Genomic DNA, 17143 nt, shown 5'->3' with positions numbered 1-17143 from the left:
ATTTTATCCCTGTTTTTCTTTCCCTGTCTCTTTCAGTAAATATTTAAGGACATGTGCTGATTTTGGCAGTTGAGTAGGTGTTTCTGAGTCACTCAGACCTTCAGCTGAGTGCTGCAGATGTATGAACACACACACACACACACACACACACATACATATTCACCCCCGGAAGTGTTATAACGATTTAATTCCTGTTTTGTCTGTTGCTACTTATATAGGGTATAGACTATTATATATAGGGATTTTAACAATGCATAGTGAACTAGGAATGCCACCTAAAAATTCTAATGATCAGAATTTTTAAATCACTTATCAGTTTATTCATTCAAACGCAAAATGCAAAAATTTAAATTATTCACGAACTGACAAATTTACATACATTTAAAAAAATTGTTACATTTAGAAAACGTATTTAAAATTTTTATTTATTTTTTTTTAAAACTACATTAAAAATAAACATAATTTACTGATTCAAGTAATAAAACATGAACAGATAAGGATAGAATAAAATAGTTATTTATTTTGATATATAATTTGATACATAAAATTGAAGGCTGTGAAATTTATGTGAAAACATTGGTGAGGGAAGAGTTAACTATATTTTAAACATGAGATAAGTGGCAGTCCTGGTAATGGTGCTGCATCAAGCTTAAGTCAGTGACTATTTGCTAAATATTACTTTCTATGCAAAAGATGCTTGTTAATGCTGGTTGATACACCTGTATAGAAAGGTTATTCAAATAAACACCACTTTTATTCCAATTCGTTCATAGTGAATCCCTCAGTGTCCTTGTCTGCAGTCGAATGCAGTGACCCTGTTATAAATGAATCATGAGGTGCTTGTGTCATTTTTTTTTTTTTATTAACCATGATCTTTTCCACAAGATTATAGTTTTGTGTTCATGTGTAGCGTAGAGTGCCTTGGATGCTTTTGAGGTTCTGATCATGCTTCTGAATCAAACATCAGACTTTCATCATTGATTTCTGCATCTTCTTGCGTTTCTAGGTCTGGAGTTTGCCTACTCTGCAGCCCCTCGCTCCATGCAGAGCGCTATAATGGGCCTGTTCTTCTTCTTCTCCGGCATCGGCTCTTTTGTGGGATCTGGGCTACTTGCATTCGTCTCTCTCAGAATCATCGGCTGGATGTCTTCACATAAAGACTTTGGTAAGACTTGTGTGAGAGAGAGCATTTGAAGGTAGAATAAGATATGTGAATAGCATAAGGTCTGGGATGAAACAGATGTAGCTCACCTAGTTTTTGAATGTAAGTGTGTGCATGAATATAAATGCAAGTGTGTGTGGGTCAGGTTTTGCTTGCATTGAAAGGACCAAATGTCCCCATAATGATTGTGAAAAAACCTAAAATTAGATGCACTAAGGGAACTTGTTAGAAAAGGGGCTTGATGAGCATACTTAATTATGGCTTAATGAAAATGTAAAATGCAGAATAGTTCGTGTAAGGGTCAGAGGGGATAAAAATATATATTGAGCTCAGTATAAACAAGTCCTATTTCCGCAGCTTGGGTGTCAAAGGAACACAACTTAGCACAAATATCCTGAAAATCAATGACTTGTATGTTCCATCTTGATGAATGAAATCGATAATGAAAGATGCTCCCTGATCAGCATTCTGTTTAAATGTGATGAATTGTAATTATGCCAAGAGGAAGAGAGGTCGTACCTTTCAGTTCTCGGGTTGTGTCAGAGATGAAGTGACGAGGTGAGCACATGTGCTTGATGGATGATGTGTGTTTTATGTGTGTGTGCACGTATAGAGGCTTGAGTGCAGTCATCTCTAACTAAACCCAAGAGGTGATTGCCCATTCGGCCGCTGTGTATGTCTCTGTGTGTATCCTTCCCTATAAAAAGTGCCATGTTTTCTTGGCCTTTTTAATGATTGATGACATGTGTAGAAAAGTCAGATAGAAGAGATCTATCAGACACAAATGCAAGCTTTGCAGACATCGCTCTTTACAGAACGCCGTCTTTATTGCACTTAAACAACTGTAGACAGTTATTGTGATGTACAGTGACATTCACATTATTAACTTAAAATATAGCTTAGTCAGCCATAGTGCTATTTAAGTTTTTTTTTTATATTAGACCAGTTTCCATTGTCAAATTGATTTTAAAACCAGATACTTTTTATCATGCGAGGAGATTAAATTAAAATGGACCCTTGATTTCTTAAATAAATGTTTATAGACCTGCTGTGCATCAGTCATCAACGCATGTTATTATTTTGTAGAAAAATTAGTTAATTTCATAAACTTTAATCAATGCGTAGTAACTTGTTTATCCTAAAGGCAATATCATCCAATAATATCACAGCCTATATTTCACCCCCACCCACTTTTCGGTATTCTGTCAAATCCGGATGAAGTAAATCAAGTCCTGTCCTACATTTTCTGCTGAATAGTCTGTTTCTCTTATAAATATGTCACTTTCTGTTACATGTGTTGTCAAAGGCAGTTTCATGTTGTCTGGAGTAAAGTTAACTTTTGAAGTGGCAGGAAAGAAAGCCATACCTGAGTGCCAGGTCTGGTGTTATGAATGCTATGCTAATTGATGGTCATGTCAGGCCTACACCAGAATCGGTTTGTAAATCTGTCGCGGCCGGGACGATGAATAGCACAAAGGAGACAGTAGATGGATGTGATTTCCATCGCAATGACAGCTCAATGGTCCAGATGTACTCCCACCCATTCTGCGTATCTGAGGCAAATGAACAGTTTACGCACAAAGTACTTCAGCACCCATTAATACACCACACCAAGACAGGTGTGAGGCATTTCTGTTAATGGCAGCCGTGAGAGTGCATGTACTTTAAATATGTCCCTCTTTACTCTCTTTGTTTGGCAAGAAGCATTGCGGTATTAGAGTGGGACTTAATATGAATTATATGACACATTGTTTTTTTTTCTCTCTCCATGTTTAGTGATAAAAGAGAGAGGACAGGAAATATGAAGTTGAATAAACAGAATTGACTCTGAAGGAACAGTCAAACTCAAACCTGCAGTGTCCGTATTAACACCGCATGCTTAAATATAAATTGTAACGCATTACTATTCCACTTTTTTTGCTGATTTAAATTTCAAATTTTAGTGTCGGCCATCAAGTCTATTATTGATTGAACATCTATAAGCTGTGTGTTCCACATCGTTGAGCATCCTGAATCAACTCTGGGCAGTTGCTGAGAGAGATCACTCTGATTGGGTGTTCAGCTTGGAGAACAAGTGGGCAAGAAGGAGAATACACTACAACCATTTTATACCATTTGCTTTCTTCTATTGGTCAGAAATGTTAAAACGATACGGTAAACTAATGAAGATGAAAAATGGGAGATGCTGGCGGTCTCAGCATTTTCAAAATAAAAGACCTGATTCTCACATAACGGGCAAACAGAAAATATTAATAGGTGATACCAATAATTAAAAAATGGCAAATATCATTAGATATACCATTAGATATATACCATGGCAGTATATGTTGACAACTAATAGTAATATGGTAATAAGGAAAGTGTTCAACATGATTCATATTCAAAATATTAGGAATGTGCTGCTTTGTTTACGGTTCATATATCTTCGGTCCTAGTTTTCGTTTCAGTATGATGAACACAGACCGTTGATACCTGCTGGTGGGCAAAGTGATTTCTTCTCATGCTGGTGCACAGCCTAGTTGGCCAGTGCCTGTCTTTTTGGTGTGTTCAAGCCAAATTTTTTGTTCCAAACTACATGATCCAACAACAAAGTAGGTTTTTGTCGCCGCTAGTAGTGGCTACTTTTTTGTAGCCGGTAGTGATAGTAGGGAGGACAAGAAATGATGAGGAGGAGTAGAAACCGAACGGGAATAAGATGCAGCCAGACTCAAACCTGCAATGTCCATTTGAGCAACACAGGATATATCATTTACTATATATGACTACTATTCTTCTCTTTTTGCTACTTAATAATTAAGGGAGGACTAGAAGTGATGTAAAGCTGTGAATGTGTATGGGATAAGGATACAAGTCAGATTTAAACCTGCACATTTTTATAACTTTCATATTTCTGCTTTCTCCAAGTGATGAAGAAGAGACACCTGCAGGCTATCAGACACTTATGAAATCTGTATTAGACGCCCAAGTTGACTTTGTGTCTGAACAACAGGAAAGATCGGTCTGGGTTTCATGTTGTTGTGTTTTTTTTGTTTTTGTTTTTTTTTTATTTTTGGCCAGCTACATAATGTTATTCTTTATCTCTGCTGGTTACTCCATTACTGTTCTCTCTCAGTGTTTCCTGTGGTGTTGGACTCGGCAGGAAACGAAGAGAGAGAGTGAATTATGCAGTGTTGAGTAGAGAACTTTCAAAGTGTATGTACACACAGGCGCTATCCAAGCCTGTGGCGCGCCTGCGGATGCATATACAGACTCCAACTTTTATGGGATCAGACGCCCAGGTATTAATCACTAGCTGGAGGGCCTGATTACCCAGCATTCAGCTCTGTAACACACTCTCTAACACTTATTTTCACAAATTTGAGCGTCCTCCCAGTATACCATTTAGCAGATCAAACCTACCTCTCAGGTTGCATGCGAGGGTGACTTCGATATACTGTCATACTGTTCAAATCCTACAGCACTTGGAGATAATGCTGGATAACACTGGAGGCAGTCGGCCCACAGGGCTATCGGCTATAGCTCGGGATCACTTATCGTTCTGATCACTGCTGAGCTTCTGTGGTCCCCATGGGCTAGCAGGTGTAAATCTGAAATGTGTCGTACATCCATGCTAATCCTGTGCTGCTTTTGGCACGCTAAAGGCAGAGACAGACACTTTTCAATCCGTTTTATCAAAGAAATTTTTTCCTTTTTTTCTCTATTTTACATGTCTTGCTGACAAAGTTGTAGCCGTTAAGACAGTTTGCATGATAAAGCTTTCTCAAAAATGTTTTTTATTTTATTTTTTTTAATTCATGCATTTTTCATGCATCACAACTTATGCGGTTTTCTTTGTGTATGCAGTAGAACATTTTAAAATGTCAGGTTGAGATTACTTTTAAAGACATGTCTGAAGACCACAGAATTCTGTCCTATTGTGTTGTTTTTGCATCTTATGTAAAGTTCCCCTAAGAAACCTAATCTGGGGCAAGTGAACTTGAAACCAGCATAGTTATAGAAGACGTGCTATACAGTAGCTCACCCAAAAATGTAAATTCTGTCATCATTTGCTCACCCTCGAGTTGTTCCAGAAAAGTGACTTTCTTCCGTTTCACAAAAAAATCAAAAGCACGTTGAACCCCACTGACTTCCATATTGGGGGAAAAGCTAGGAAAAATCAACTGTTGGGTTACCAAACTTCATCAAAATGTCTTCTTTTGTGCTTTTGAGCAGAAGAAACAATGTATGCAGGTTGGGAACAACTTGGAAGAGAATAAATGATAACAGAATTTTCTTTTTTGGGGTGATCTATTGAATGAGCTTGATCAATCAACTAGTCGTTCATCCACCTATTCATTTTGAAAACAGTGTAGTTTTTGTACTTTGCTCTAAGAATCTAATTTTGTTTCCCATATGTACTTTGTTATTAATCTCATCCGAATCAGCCGAGTCTGTGTTTTTCTCAGAGCAAATTTCTGTTTTTCAGCAAACTTAATGGTCCTCTGAGAAATCTAATCCCAATCGAATGGAAATGTCTGTGATATCTGATATTCTTTTATCACAGTGCTGCTTCTCGTGTGTTTTTGACTAACTTGAACTGCTATTTTACCGAATCTGTCAATATGGATGGCATCTGACGAAAAAATGTAATATAACATTAATTTAAAGTGATGCAAATCACAGAACTATTTTAATGTCAGTAGTACACTATTAAAATATATATATATATATATATATATATATATATATATATACTTTATTAAAAATGATTATTTTTATAAACTTAATCACAGCATATGACATTCTGTAACTCCCATCTAGAAAACAAACACTCCTACCTGTGTAATAAACAAGGAGATATTTGCCCTATCTGAATCGCTAAAAAAACCCATAAGATGATAAGTAATTAAAAATCTTTTAGAAAACTAAAGATAGGGCTCTGGCGATGAGGTTTAAGAAAACTGTGACAACTGAAATGCTATTGACAGTGAAAAGTTGCTGCTGGGTAAGATGTAGTGCTCTTTACAACAAACTTTTTTAACAAACCTCTTGCTCTACTTCCCAGAAGTTTTATTACTTTTTTACCAATGTGTGATGTAGGCTTTGATAAATATTTTCAGAGACATTTTCCCTTCATCCTTTATTTTATCTGCGGGACTGCAGGTGTCACCAGGCTCGTCTTTGCCTCACGGTATTGGAAAAATGAATTCTTTCAAATCTCTACTCTGGACTCTCAGGGATCTCCTCTGGTTTTCTTTTTTTCCTACAGGGTGAGACTTGACATGCGAGTCTGTCTGATCTCAGGTCAGCTTAAAAACATGCAAAGAACCAGAGGGCCCGCAGACGTGACCCTCTCTTCCTGGTCTAGAATCTGTATCTGCCACTTACAGAAATGTCAGTGTTTTAATCGAGGCCGAGAGTCTCAGGAAAAGAGAGGGTGAGTTCGATGAATATGACAAAAGGAAAGAAAGGTGTCTTTCAAAAGAGTGCAGACAAAGGAATACGAGCGGGAACAAGGAGATGTTAGTGAAACGTGTTTGTGTCAGCTTTGTTCTGTACCTTGCCTCAAGTCATTTAACAAGGTCTGATGGATACATAAACTATCGTTCAAAAGTTATGTATATAAAGATTTTTTTAAATGTTCTTGAAAGAAGTCTAATTTGCTCACAGAGGCTGCATTTATTTATTTGGAAACTGTATTATTTTAGATATTATTACAATTTGAATTAACTGTTTTGTTATTAAACATGTTTTAAAATTCAATTTAGTTCTGTGATAGCGAAGCTGAATTTTTAATAGCCTTCAGCCTTCAGTGTCGCATGATCCTTTAGAAATCATGCTAATGTACTGATTGGCTCAAGAAGCATTTTATTTTCAAGGTTGAAAACAGTTTTCTAGAAACCGTGATACATGTGCAAATGCGCACGTGACGCATGTACGTGACCTTTTTTAAAAAATAGTATTATCCATGTAAACACACTGTTGTAGTTATTATTTTAGATACTCAGTACCTCTTTAAATACATGCAAATCTCATTTATATTGCAGGATTCGTGTTTCAGCTTGGACAGCGGTGCTGTTTTGTTTTGTTTACATTCACACAGGTGCCATTTATTCTTGGTTTTGACACTGCTGCTTACAGAAATCCCCCCAGACAAGAGAGTCATAAAATATGGACATCTCTGCATTTGCAGACCCTGACAAATGGCATTGAACTCTTGTGTGCTGACTCGTGTAATCTCCTGTAGGAAAGCCGTCAAGGCATCAGGACGAGTAACGCTGAAATATTGTTGTTGGGATTGGCACACACAGATAGTGCCAAGAGGTTGTGATGTGCACATCATGCTTATTTGTTAGTGCGCATTTCCGTGTGTTGAAAGCAAAGACATTTGCTCTGACCTCTGTCTGTCTCCCCGCATAAGACGCACATATAAGAGAATGGCTACTTTGCCATCACAGAATTAAATGGTATTTAAAGCATATTTTATTAGAAACTGTTATTTTTAAACAATATTGTGAAATAAAACTTTTTTTTAAATCAGGTTCTGCATTTAAAAAGGCCAATCAATTGAAAGTGAAAATGTAAATTCAATTTTAAGTGTCCTGTTTTCTATTTCTTCACCGGTGTCTCTTTCTGTCATTCCACTTATATAAATCAAACTGTACTTTTTCAATCTCCACATTCTCTCTTAGTCTGCCAAACATTTATGAGGCCAGTTAATGTCTTTTATGGGCAGCTCTTGTTTTGTCTTTTGTGGACGTAATTGGAAACTCTGTGAGTGTTTGGCAGCCTGTTGTGTCTTTTAATGAGGAGTGAGTGGCCAGCAAAAGCATTGAGAAATAAATTAAGACAAACCACAAGAAAGCTAACCAACACTTCCATCACTGTGACAAAAAATGACTTTATGGACTTATGAATATGTTTGCTATTTGCACTAATATATGATTTATGATCTGTGTGGTAGTTCCTCCTTCTGTCCACACGGATGAGAATTCATTTAAAATATGTTAGCATATTTTAATGTTCATTCTGTTTGGACATTGTGTGGAACGTGAAGCTTTAGAAAGTTAGAGTAATGTGAATGTCGGGAGTGTTAATGTTTGGGCTAACTGTCCATTTAAAAACTTTAAAGAGTTAAAATCACTTAGTTTCTAAAACTAGAAAGTTAAAATCACAAATTCTAATGACTTCTTTCCTTTCCTCTTGTCTCTAACCTTGCCTGAGTGTTAATTAAACCAATATCTGTCCCCTCAGCCGCTGTATAGCAATGTGTTTGGAGAGTATTGATCAGCAGACACACTTCCTCCTCAAAGCTTATGGCTTCCCTGCTGAGCACATTGTTTTACTTGTGCAGTATGTATTATTCAGCAGAAGCGAGGAAGCATGGCAGACACTCCCTGAACTCTCAGGTCAAGTGCGGTGCGTGTCTGTCTGTGTGTGCTGGCCAATCTGTGCTGGACAATAGAAAGTAATAGTGCTTTCATTGTTTAAAATAGAAACCACATTGAGAAATGGGTGCGGTGAAATGGATATGGACACTGAGGTGTGTAATTTGTGCGAATATAAGTTAGTTTCTGTGAATGGAGTCAATATGTTCACTCTATCAAAATATTGCTTATTTTGCTTAGTTTGGGGCAGGACTATCTTTGGTAAACCAACAGAGTGCAACAGTGCAGTAAAAGAAGTAAAAATCCTGTTCATAGAGGAACTGATTTTTATTTAGAACATAGAAAAAGACAGAGATGTGAGCTATGAGGTAAGCAATCATTGTTATATGCTTTGGTTGATGATATCAGACCACATTATTTCAATTTCTTTTTTAACTCTTTTGTGGCCATTGACAAGATTTTCCAACATTCCCTGCCATTGAGTTATTCCAGCAATCTTCGCTAGCACTGTTATATGGTCGAGACATTATTACAATCTTCTGAAAGAGGACAGCCTTTGGATCCAAAAATAAGTGTACAAAAACATAAAAATAAGTCAACTGTAAAGAGTGAATGTAAGTTGTTTATGCTAACACGATCATCAAATATTCACCAACATATCAATCTAAACTTGAGCTTTAAGTTAAAAGTCTCTGTAAGTTACACTTTTTTTTTAATTATTATTATCATTATTATTATTTTCAAAAATTGTAATGTGTTGTGACTCACCTCTACGCTGGATGGTTTGGTCTATGGATTATAATTCTGCAATGCAAGCTTAAAAAACCAAACAAAACAAAACAAAACAAAATGTAGGGGAAAATACTTCCAGAAAAATTGGGAAGGCACTAATGCAGACTATACTCTAAGCCCTGTGTGTTAAACAGACATATAGGAAGTGTTGAACTGTTTGAAAGCAGCCATGGTTTATTTTTCAGTCAAATTTGCTTTCATCCAGAGAAAAAATCTCGGTGTGCTTTTACTTGCCTATAAAGCATAGTTTTACATGACCTTACATGTTGTTAAGCAGAGTAAGATTGCCCATGTACATGGTTTTCTACAGCGTGTGTCTGCTAACTTTCTTTCTTTACTTTTTTTTTTTTTGTACTTATTCTTTGATTGTGCATCTGTCTCCTCATACTTTTCCTCCTCTGACATTCCTCTCGAATTTCCCTGCTTCCGCCACTCTTTTAAAGTGGATAAAAGGACTCAGTCAATTAATTTGAAAGACTGGAGACTGGCTAGGCCTGGTGACACGTGAGCCGCTTAATGTAGCTGCCACATTCTCGCAGTGTCGGCCAGATTAATTTTCGTATATCCCCCTTTATTCCTTCATCCTTAATTCTCCAGCTTCTCCAATTACCCCAGATAAGCCATCACATATGACAGGTATACCCTTTTGAAGCGCAAGAGATAAATACAGATATTTGTTAAATGAACAGAAAGAGCATCATATGTGTCATACGGGACTACATGCCAAGGAAAGGTTAATAAAATCATTAGATGATGGACTGCAGAGGGCCCGTGGCAAGACGAATACAGTTGTCGGCCCTTGTGGAGTGAGACTTCCAGGTGCCTGCTGTTATCTTTGTGTAGCTGCCATATAAGGCTGAATGTGCAATGTAACATGAAATGAGAGCATGTGGACTGTAACGATGGAGAGAAAACTGCTTATGAGAACTACAGTGTAGTGGAAAATTCATAAATACCAGTCAAAGTTATGCCCTCTAAGCGATTATTCTAAAATAAGTCGGCAGACTTTTCTTATTAAATTATTAAATTAAATAATTGTGCATATATTGTGAATTATACAGGCGTGATCTAATGTCCTTTTTTGCATAGAGTAAGATGTATGAGATAGATTTTTATGAAAACTGACAAGATGTTGGTGATGATCATCGTTCATTGGTCCCCTGAAGTACCTTGAATCACTCAGCATTATTCTATGGGGTGACGTAATTTCAGCTTAAACATGAGGAAAGGGTGGAACATATTGAGCAGCCCTGCCCACTTTTTAAAAAAAATAGCCAATAGCATTTTGTTTGGGACGAAGCTGTTGAGCTTGGTGAAACTGCATTTGACTGCCTGATCTTAATAGATCACCCCCTATATTCAATATGAAAGTCTTAGAACTTTTAATTCATTATATAACTAAAAATAGTGATCACGTTTATACTTCATCACCATAATCATGCAGAGGCTGTATGCTGTCAAAGTGTTTGTCAGCATCTATCAATAAGATATTGATAATAATACCCAAAAACTTTCATTTTGATTTCATTGGGGCTTTAACTCCTTCTTCTTAGTGCAAATTCTACATTTTGTGTCCTACAAATTTTGCTCATTCTTTCATTGCTTACTGTTTTTCCTGTTTGAGATGCACATCAGGAACATGCAGTTGTGCTCCAGTAATGTTTATTTTTCCATTACTGCCCAAACGGCGCCAAATCTGCGACAGCTGCCACTTTCCTGAGGGAAGTGCAAGCAATCTTCGCAGAGCATGTCGCCGTGATATATCTCCCACTCTGTCCTTTGACTGAGTATTCTTTATGGCCTTGCCTTTCAGGGAGGCGACCAGCACCTCCACATCCTGCCAAGCACTGCTGTTAAATCATGTCATCTCCCAGAAGCATAGGAAGAACAGCCACATCACCCGCCAACGCACCACAACACTATGGATGAGGGAAACAAACTCAAAACAATAGCAGGCCATATTTTACTCTATTTATTTGCACAAGTTGGAGTAGCCTGTGGCATGAAATGGGACCGTTTGAGGGTATTGATTGTTGGATTGCTGTTAGCTCTACTCTGGCATGTGGGTATTGTAAATGCAGCATTTTTTGCAGACAGGGGCATTTGTTTCTCCTTGCTGGAGGGCAGCAAGATCTCAAGCTCTATTGCTTTCTCAGTCAAACTGTCCACCTGCTTGTAACACTTGTTGTCATTGGGGAGAGACTGCTGTAACAGAGTATATTAAAGCGGCAGAGAAATTGATCAAGAGGTTCCTGTAGCCATAACGTGGCTTGCCACTTTTATTGGATGGAGACAGTGAAGAAGAAAAAGGAAATAATTGGAGAATGAGACAGTGATGGGATAGAGTCTGTTTGGATTCAACCTGTGCAAAACTTTTTACTTAATATTAAGTCATCTTAAGGCCATGACTGACACTTTGGTGTTAAATGATGCACCTAAATAAGACTTCAAGACTTTTGTATATACAGAAAGGAGGTGGGAACCAACTCAACGTGAATGTAAAATGTAAGTGTCCCTAAACAAAAATATCCCAGGCCACTGGTCCACTGTTGTAACTTCTCTTTACTTCCTTCTCGAGGTCCTCTATGGAAGTCAAGACTGGTGTGGTGCACAGTTTCATCAGGTTTGAAGCTTTGAATTTTTACACAAGACAGGAAATACTTCATAACTACGCATCACTGCAGTTTCCAACAGAAATTAACAAGCGAGCAAGCACTTATAATAGTTTTCATACACAGTTGATTAAAGCTCCATATGTGTCACATAACATATATATATATATATATATATATATATATATATATATATATATATATATATATATATATATATATATATATATATATATATATATATATACACTATGGTTGTATCTGCATAAATGATCATTTAACATGCATGTTTTGGTCGTGTGGTGTCCAACCATACTGCATGCTGGTGGTGGTCGAGGACAGATCCATCAAGTAGGTTTAGGTGTAGTGCAAATGGTATTTTAAATAGAAAAACTGAACACTCATTTATTACCACCCAGTGGACTTTTCAAATAAAAAAAAAGTTACACAGAGGACGTAAGCAGATGTACAGGAAGTCTTACTCCCTGCAGAACTCAGTTCCAACCCCAACTAAACACACCTATTATTGCTAATCCCAGTCTTAAGGATTGGAAGAAACCTCCAAGCAGGTGTAGTGGATCTAGTCTGCTAAAATGTGGCCTTCCAGAAGAAAAATTGGACACCTCTATATTACAGTTTGCACAGTACTCAACAATTTGCTTTGGTTGATAGGACCACTGTGAGCTTCTGAAATCTTTTAGGCCTTGTTCTGTACATAATAGCAGCCTTCTGGATATTCATTTGTACATGTTTGCGATGGGAATGCATTGCAGCTTTATACTGTAATGAATGATTGCTTTTGTGTGTTCAGACTTCTCATCTGGCAGAAGAGAAGAACTGCTTGAGATGTCTTCTTTGAGGCCGTAGATAATTATATTTCTTGGAATTGCTCATGATGTTTTTCAAAGGTTCAGCTGGGGGTCAGACTTTTTCATCTTTCTTCTCTCCACTTGGTAGCTACGAAAGATGCAGAATCTTTTTTCTCCATCTAATGACATCTTCAAACTGAGGTAGAAGCCTCTTCAAAGTGTAATACCTTAATCAGTGATCCGATTTGAGCAAGATGTGGACATGTGAATGCATCTATTTAAATGCTAATAAATTCATACAGATATACGTTTGTAGACGTTGTAATAGGTAATGCTAAGCAGTGCTACAGGGCCCTGCTTTAGCCAGGCTGAAACACTCTCGAGACTCGACAGTCCCTTCGCTGAACTACTTATTAAGAGTTCCTCTTTGATGGTCCTTCAACCCTGGAGGTTTGACCACCTCTTCTGAACAGATCAGAAGTGTTAAGCAGCTTTTTCCTCAGCCCAGAGAGAGTGAGAGAGAGAGAGAGAGAGAGAGGTTTAGATTTATGGTTCATAATGCAAGAAACATTTCTAAACCAATTCTGTGTTTGTGTACTGAATTTAATGTAAGTAGAGGGTTGAATTTAATGCTACACACAGTCGTCACACAGGACTGTAATGGCCTGAGCAGACAGAGGCTTAAACAACAGGAGAGTTAGTTCAGGGCCGAGGGCTCAGAGTTTGTAATGCCAGCAGAATCAGAGCGAGTGTGCTTCACTTAAGCTCCCGAGATGGTGAATTACAGGCTCTTCCTTCATCCTCTGAAGATGTGGCTTTTTGTTTATGGTTCCCCTGTAAGTATTGATGTAAACCCTCTATCTGCTCTCAAGCATTATATGGAGATGGGAAATGAAAGAGAGATTGGATGGAGAAGGAATGCTTGTTTAGGTTTTGCTTGAATAAACCAGAGTCAGATGGGCTCTCAGGTTGCAATGGATGCTTACAAGCAGTGCGGACAGACATGCTATCAGTTAAAGCTCTTTGCCGCTGTAGGGTAGTATGAAGGCAGCAGATTGCCTGTTCGCTCTGTTGCCTTCGGGGATCCAACAAGCACAAACATATGCTTTTTGCTTTCTTTTGACATATGAATGCAGCATGTACACACAGATGTTCAGTTTCTCTTCATCTACCTGTACACACGCCTTTAGAATTAATCAGATATCTCTCCACTGATCAAGTGAGCAACGGAAGGATGTTAAGAAGTATTGCTTTACCTTTTTTCAGAAAAAAACAATGATTGCTTGAATAGTTTCAAAGTAAAGGATACGGTTGTTGTATATCCTTTATATGTAAATGCAATATATTAAATATAAGGCCTTTCGCCCTGCTTTAGTTGAGGCTGACACATACACCGTATGTTTCCACTGTGTTTTAAATCACAATGGGTGAGTAGCCCATCAGCGTACACTTGTCACTAATCATTTTTAGACTGTACTCTGAAATAGGACTTCATTTAGTTCTTGGAACTAAAATCGTTTCTAGTTTGTGCGGCGCAAACACGTCAAAAAGTGGGTAATTTCACAATTTCACAAATGCCCTCTTATATTAAATATCACCTTGGTTTGTTTTTGTTGTTTGGTTTGTTAACTTTAAATCAAAATCAAAAAATGTGCTCCTGAAGAAATGATACTAGAATTCTGTTTCAACCTGTATACAGAGGTTGCGTGATCTGTGTCTGAGGTTGTTATCCGCTACTGAAATTTCGGTATTGCGAAATTCACATCAAAGTGAGCTTTTTTGTTTCTTTCTCTCTCTCTCTCTCTCTCTCTGTAGGTAACATCAACGAGTGCACACTGAATTACTACTTCTTCCTCCTGGCTGCCATTCAGGGAGTCACACTCCTTGTCTTCCTCATTGTGTCTGTGAAGTATGACAAGCAGAAGCCCAAAGCAGGGAGCCACAGGGCGTCTCTGACCAACTCATGACCCCCATCCTCCTCACCAGCCGTACGTTCACTTTCATTACTCAGCCACCAAATCATGTGCCAGACTTTAAGCCTCATAGTGTTTCGAAAATTTTACTTTTGAAGTATTTGACTTGAAGCCCCCTGTGTTTACTGGAACTGGCTGTTCTCTTGCTATTTTATCTACACGAGACAATTTAAAAAAGAAAAGAGAACAAAAAATTACCCCAATTGTTACCTACAAAATTTTCATATGAAATGGTTGGAAATGAGGTTTATCCACTCAGTGAACCAGATTATAAAATGTGTGTTTGTTGTAGTGTATGCTTTGGGCAACATTTTGAGATTTTTGCTGTTTTGACTATGTCAACGTGATTTACAAATTCACTTACTCCTAAAAATGAAAGTGGCTTTTAAATTGTTTATGATGGCTTGTACGATTGATCGTTGGTTTAAAATTTAATATTTATTGAAACTTTTATTTTGATAGTTTATGCTCGACAGGGTAAGACGATACTCTTGTTCAGGTTTATTTAAAATTGTCCCTCTGTGCATGTTTTTATGGTATACCTTTAAACATATTTTTAACAATACTTTTTAAACATTATTAAAAAGATTATTTTTTAAACACATTTCTCCTCTAATTCAGGCACTATTTGCACTGTATTGTGTACATTTGCTAAATCTGCTGTTAAAGTGTAATAAATACTAATTGGATGTTTTTTTTATGCCGTTGATGCTAATTGGCTGATGTCTAAAAGGGCAAATGTGGTTGGCTACTCATTTCAGATGGTAGCCAACAAATAATAAATTGCATACAGAATTTTCATATCATCAGACATCAGTGAAGTAGTTGGTTAAAGACTGCAGTGCAAAAGACTCATTATTATTGATAAGGATCACATTCATAATTATGTCCTTAACAGTTTGATTAAATTTGTAATTTGGTACTAAACCTGTGGCATTATAAGTGTTTCTCACTTTTAGATATTTTATCAGGCATTAGGTTGCTATTAGTTTGTTTTTAACGATTTTGATCATAAGTGGTAAGGCTAAGCAGTCCATCGCTCTTTATCATGGTTGTGATATGAGTGTATCATCTCAGAAATGAGGAATTTGCACAAGGAGTGCTGATATCATGAAGCTGACGTCTTTACTGCAGGACTATCTCCGCAAATGCAAATGAATAGCGTTTCCTCCGGAAGCACCTGCGTCTTGTTTGTAATGATTCATGACCTTTTTAGATTTGTATAAGGCTTTCTGATGAGCAGCGAACCTCAAGCTCAGATTTTCATCCGAATGAGGTTGTGTAGTGAGATTACATTTGCACTAATCTCTATTGAAAAATAGCAACATCTTTATAATTTAATATACAGAATCATGAATTGTACATGCAGGCTTACGATACATCCCATAAAAATGTATACCTCAGCTTCATAATGCCATCATGCTGTAAAAGGGCGCCTGGCTTGATGTCATTTTCACGCAAATCTTGCGTAGCCACTCTTTGCTTCTGTTTTGCCAGCTAATTAACTAAGTCCTCTGTCTTTGCTTCGACCACAAAAATAACGAAATAGTAACAACACTCCCGCCATGCTTTTTTGCTGGTACTTTTTATGTTTTAATACACAGGTAGTTCCTGTGGTTTGCGTCGCACTTTTTCAGCAGTTACACCTTGTGCCTTCGATACCGGAGTTGTTTCACACGACTCTCGCAACTGATGCACCGTCCTCAAACATTTACGTTAGGTTGCGATCAGAATCCCTTTGAATGCGATTGTATCGACAGTATTGACAGAAGAGCAGGTTGAATCTGATCAAAATGGTGAATTATTAAAAGACACAGTACGAGGAAAGGGCATCATTTGTTTTAACTGGGCATATTCAAATGCTGATTTAAAGCTTTTTTTTTTTAATTGTATAATGTTACTGTTTTCTCTCAAACAGTAAAATGCATTTTGAGTTTGTGCAGTGGAAACATGCATTGTGATTATTTTTTTTCCATGCTTTTGTTTGTGTTTAAAATGAAACGGTTTCTTCTTTTTGTTGTTGTCCAATAAAGTGCATTTGAACTCGAGTGTTTGTGTCTAAAAAAATGAGTCTCCTATTTATTACAGCTCTCGCATATTCCTACCTTGTGATCTCTCACATTCAATTGCATCTGTCCGATTTCATCAGATGAGCATGAAATCAGAACATCGTCGCTCTTCAGCCAAGCGTATCTAGACTGAGGAGTCGTTTCCTAAGAGTGTGACCGTCAGCGAACTGTTTGAACTCCACAGCTCCTTTTCTTCCTCTCGCTCTGAGTCAGATTGTTGACACAGCCTATATATTTCTACCACCTCCACGTTTTTACAGTGCTGTGCTCTATTTAAAAAAGCAGAAGAGCTTAAGGTATAAGCAGTCTATGAATTATGGATGCGTTATGTGAGTCTGTTAACCTGTCTGAGGTCAGTT

At 37.4% G+C, this 17143-nt stretch overlaps 1 protein-coding gene across 2 annotated transcripts in view; it reads left to right on the top strand.

Moving 5' to 3' along the window:
* slc15a4 (solute carrier family 15 member 4) overlaps positions 1-16763 on the top strand; it is a 46443-nt gene extending 29680 nt beyond the window's left edge. For both annotated transcript variants that reach the window (XM_043246928.1, XM_043246926.1), the window contains 2 exons: positions 1007-1165; positions 14558-16763. In XM_043246928.1, the coding sequence (XP_043102863.1) occupies positions 1007-1165; positions 14558-14709 (311 nt within the window). In that variant the 3' untranslated portion in view covers positions 14710-16763. The remainder of the gene's footprint in view (positions 1-1006; positions 1166-14557) is intronic.
* The last annotated feature ends 380 nt before the right edge of the window (positions 16764-17143 follow it).

Source organism: Puntigrus tetrazona, chromosome 8 (genome assembly GCF_018831695.1).
Source record: "Puntigrus tetrazona isolate hp1 chromosome 8, ASM1883169v1, whole genome shotgun sequence".
In the NCBI taxonomy this organism is placed as follows: domain Eukaryota; kingdom Metazoa; phylum Chordata; class Actinopteri; order Cypriniformes; family Cyprinidae; genus Puntigrus; species Puntigrus tetrazona.
The sequence above is the reverse complement of the archived record's forward strand: the minus strand, read 5'-3'. Positions and strand labels throughout refer to the sequence as shown.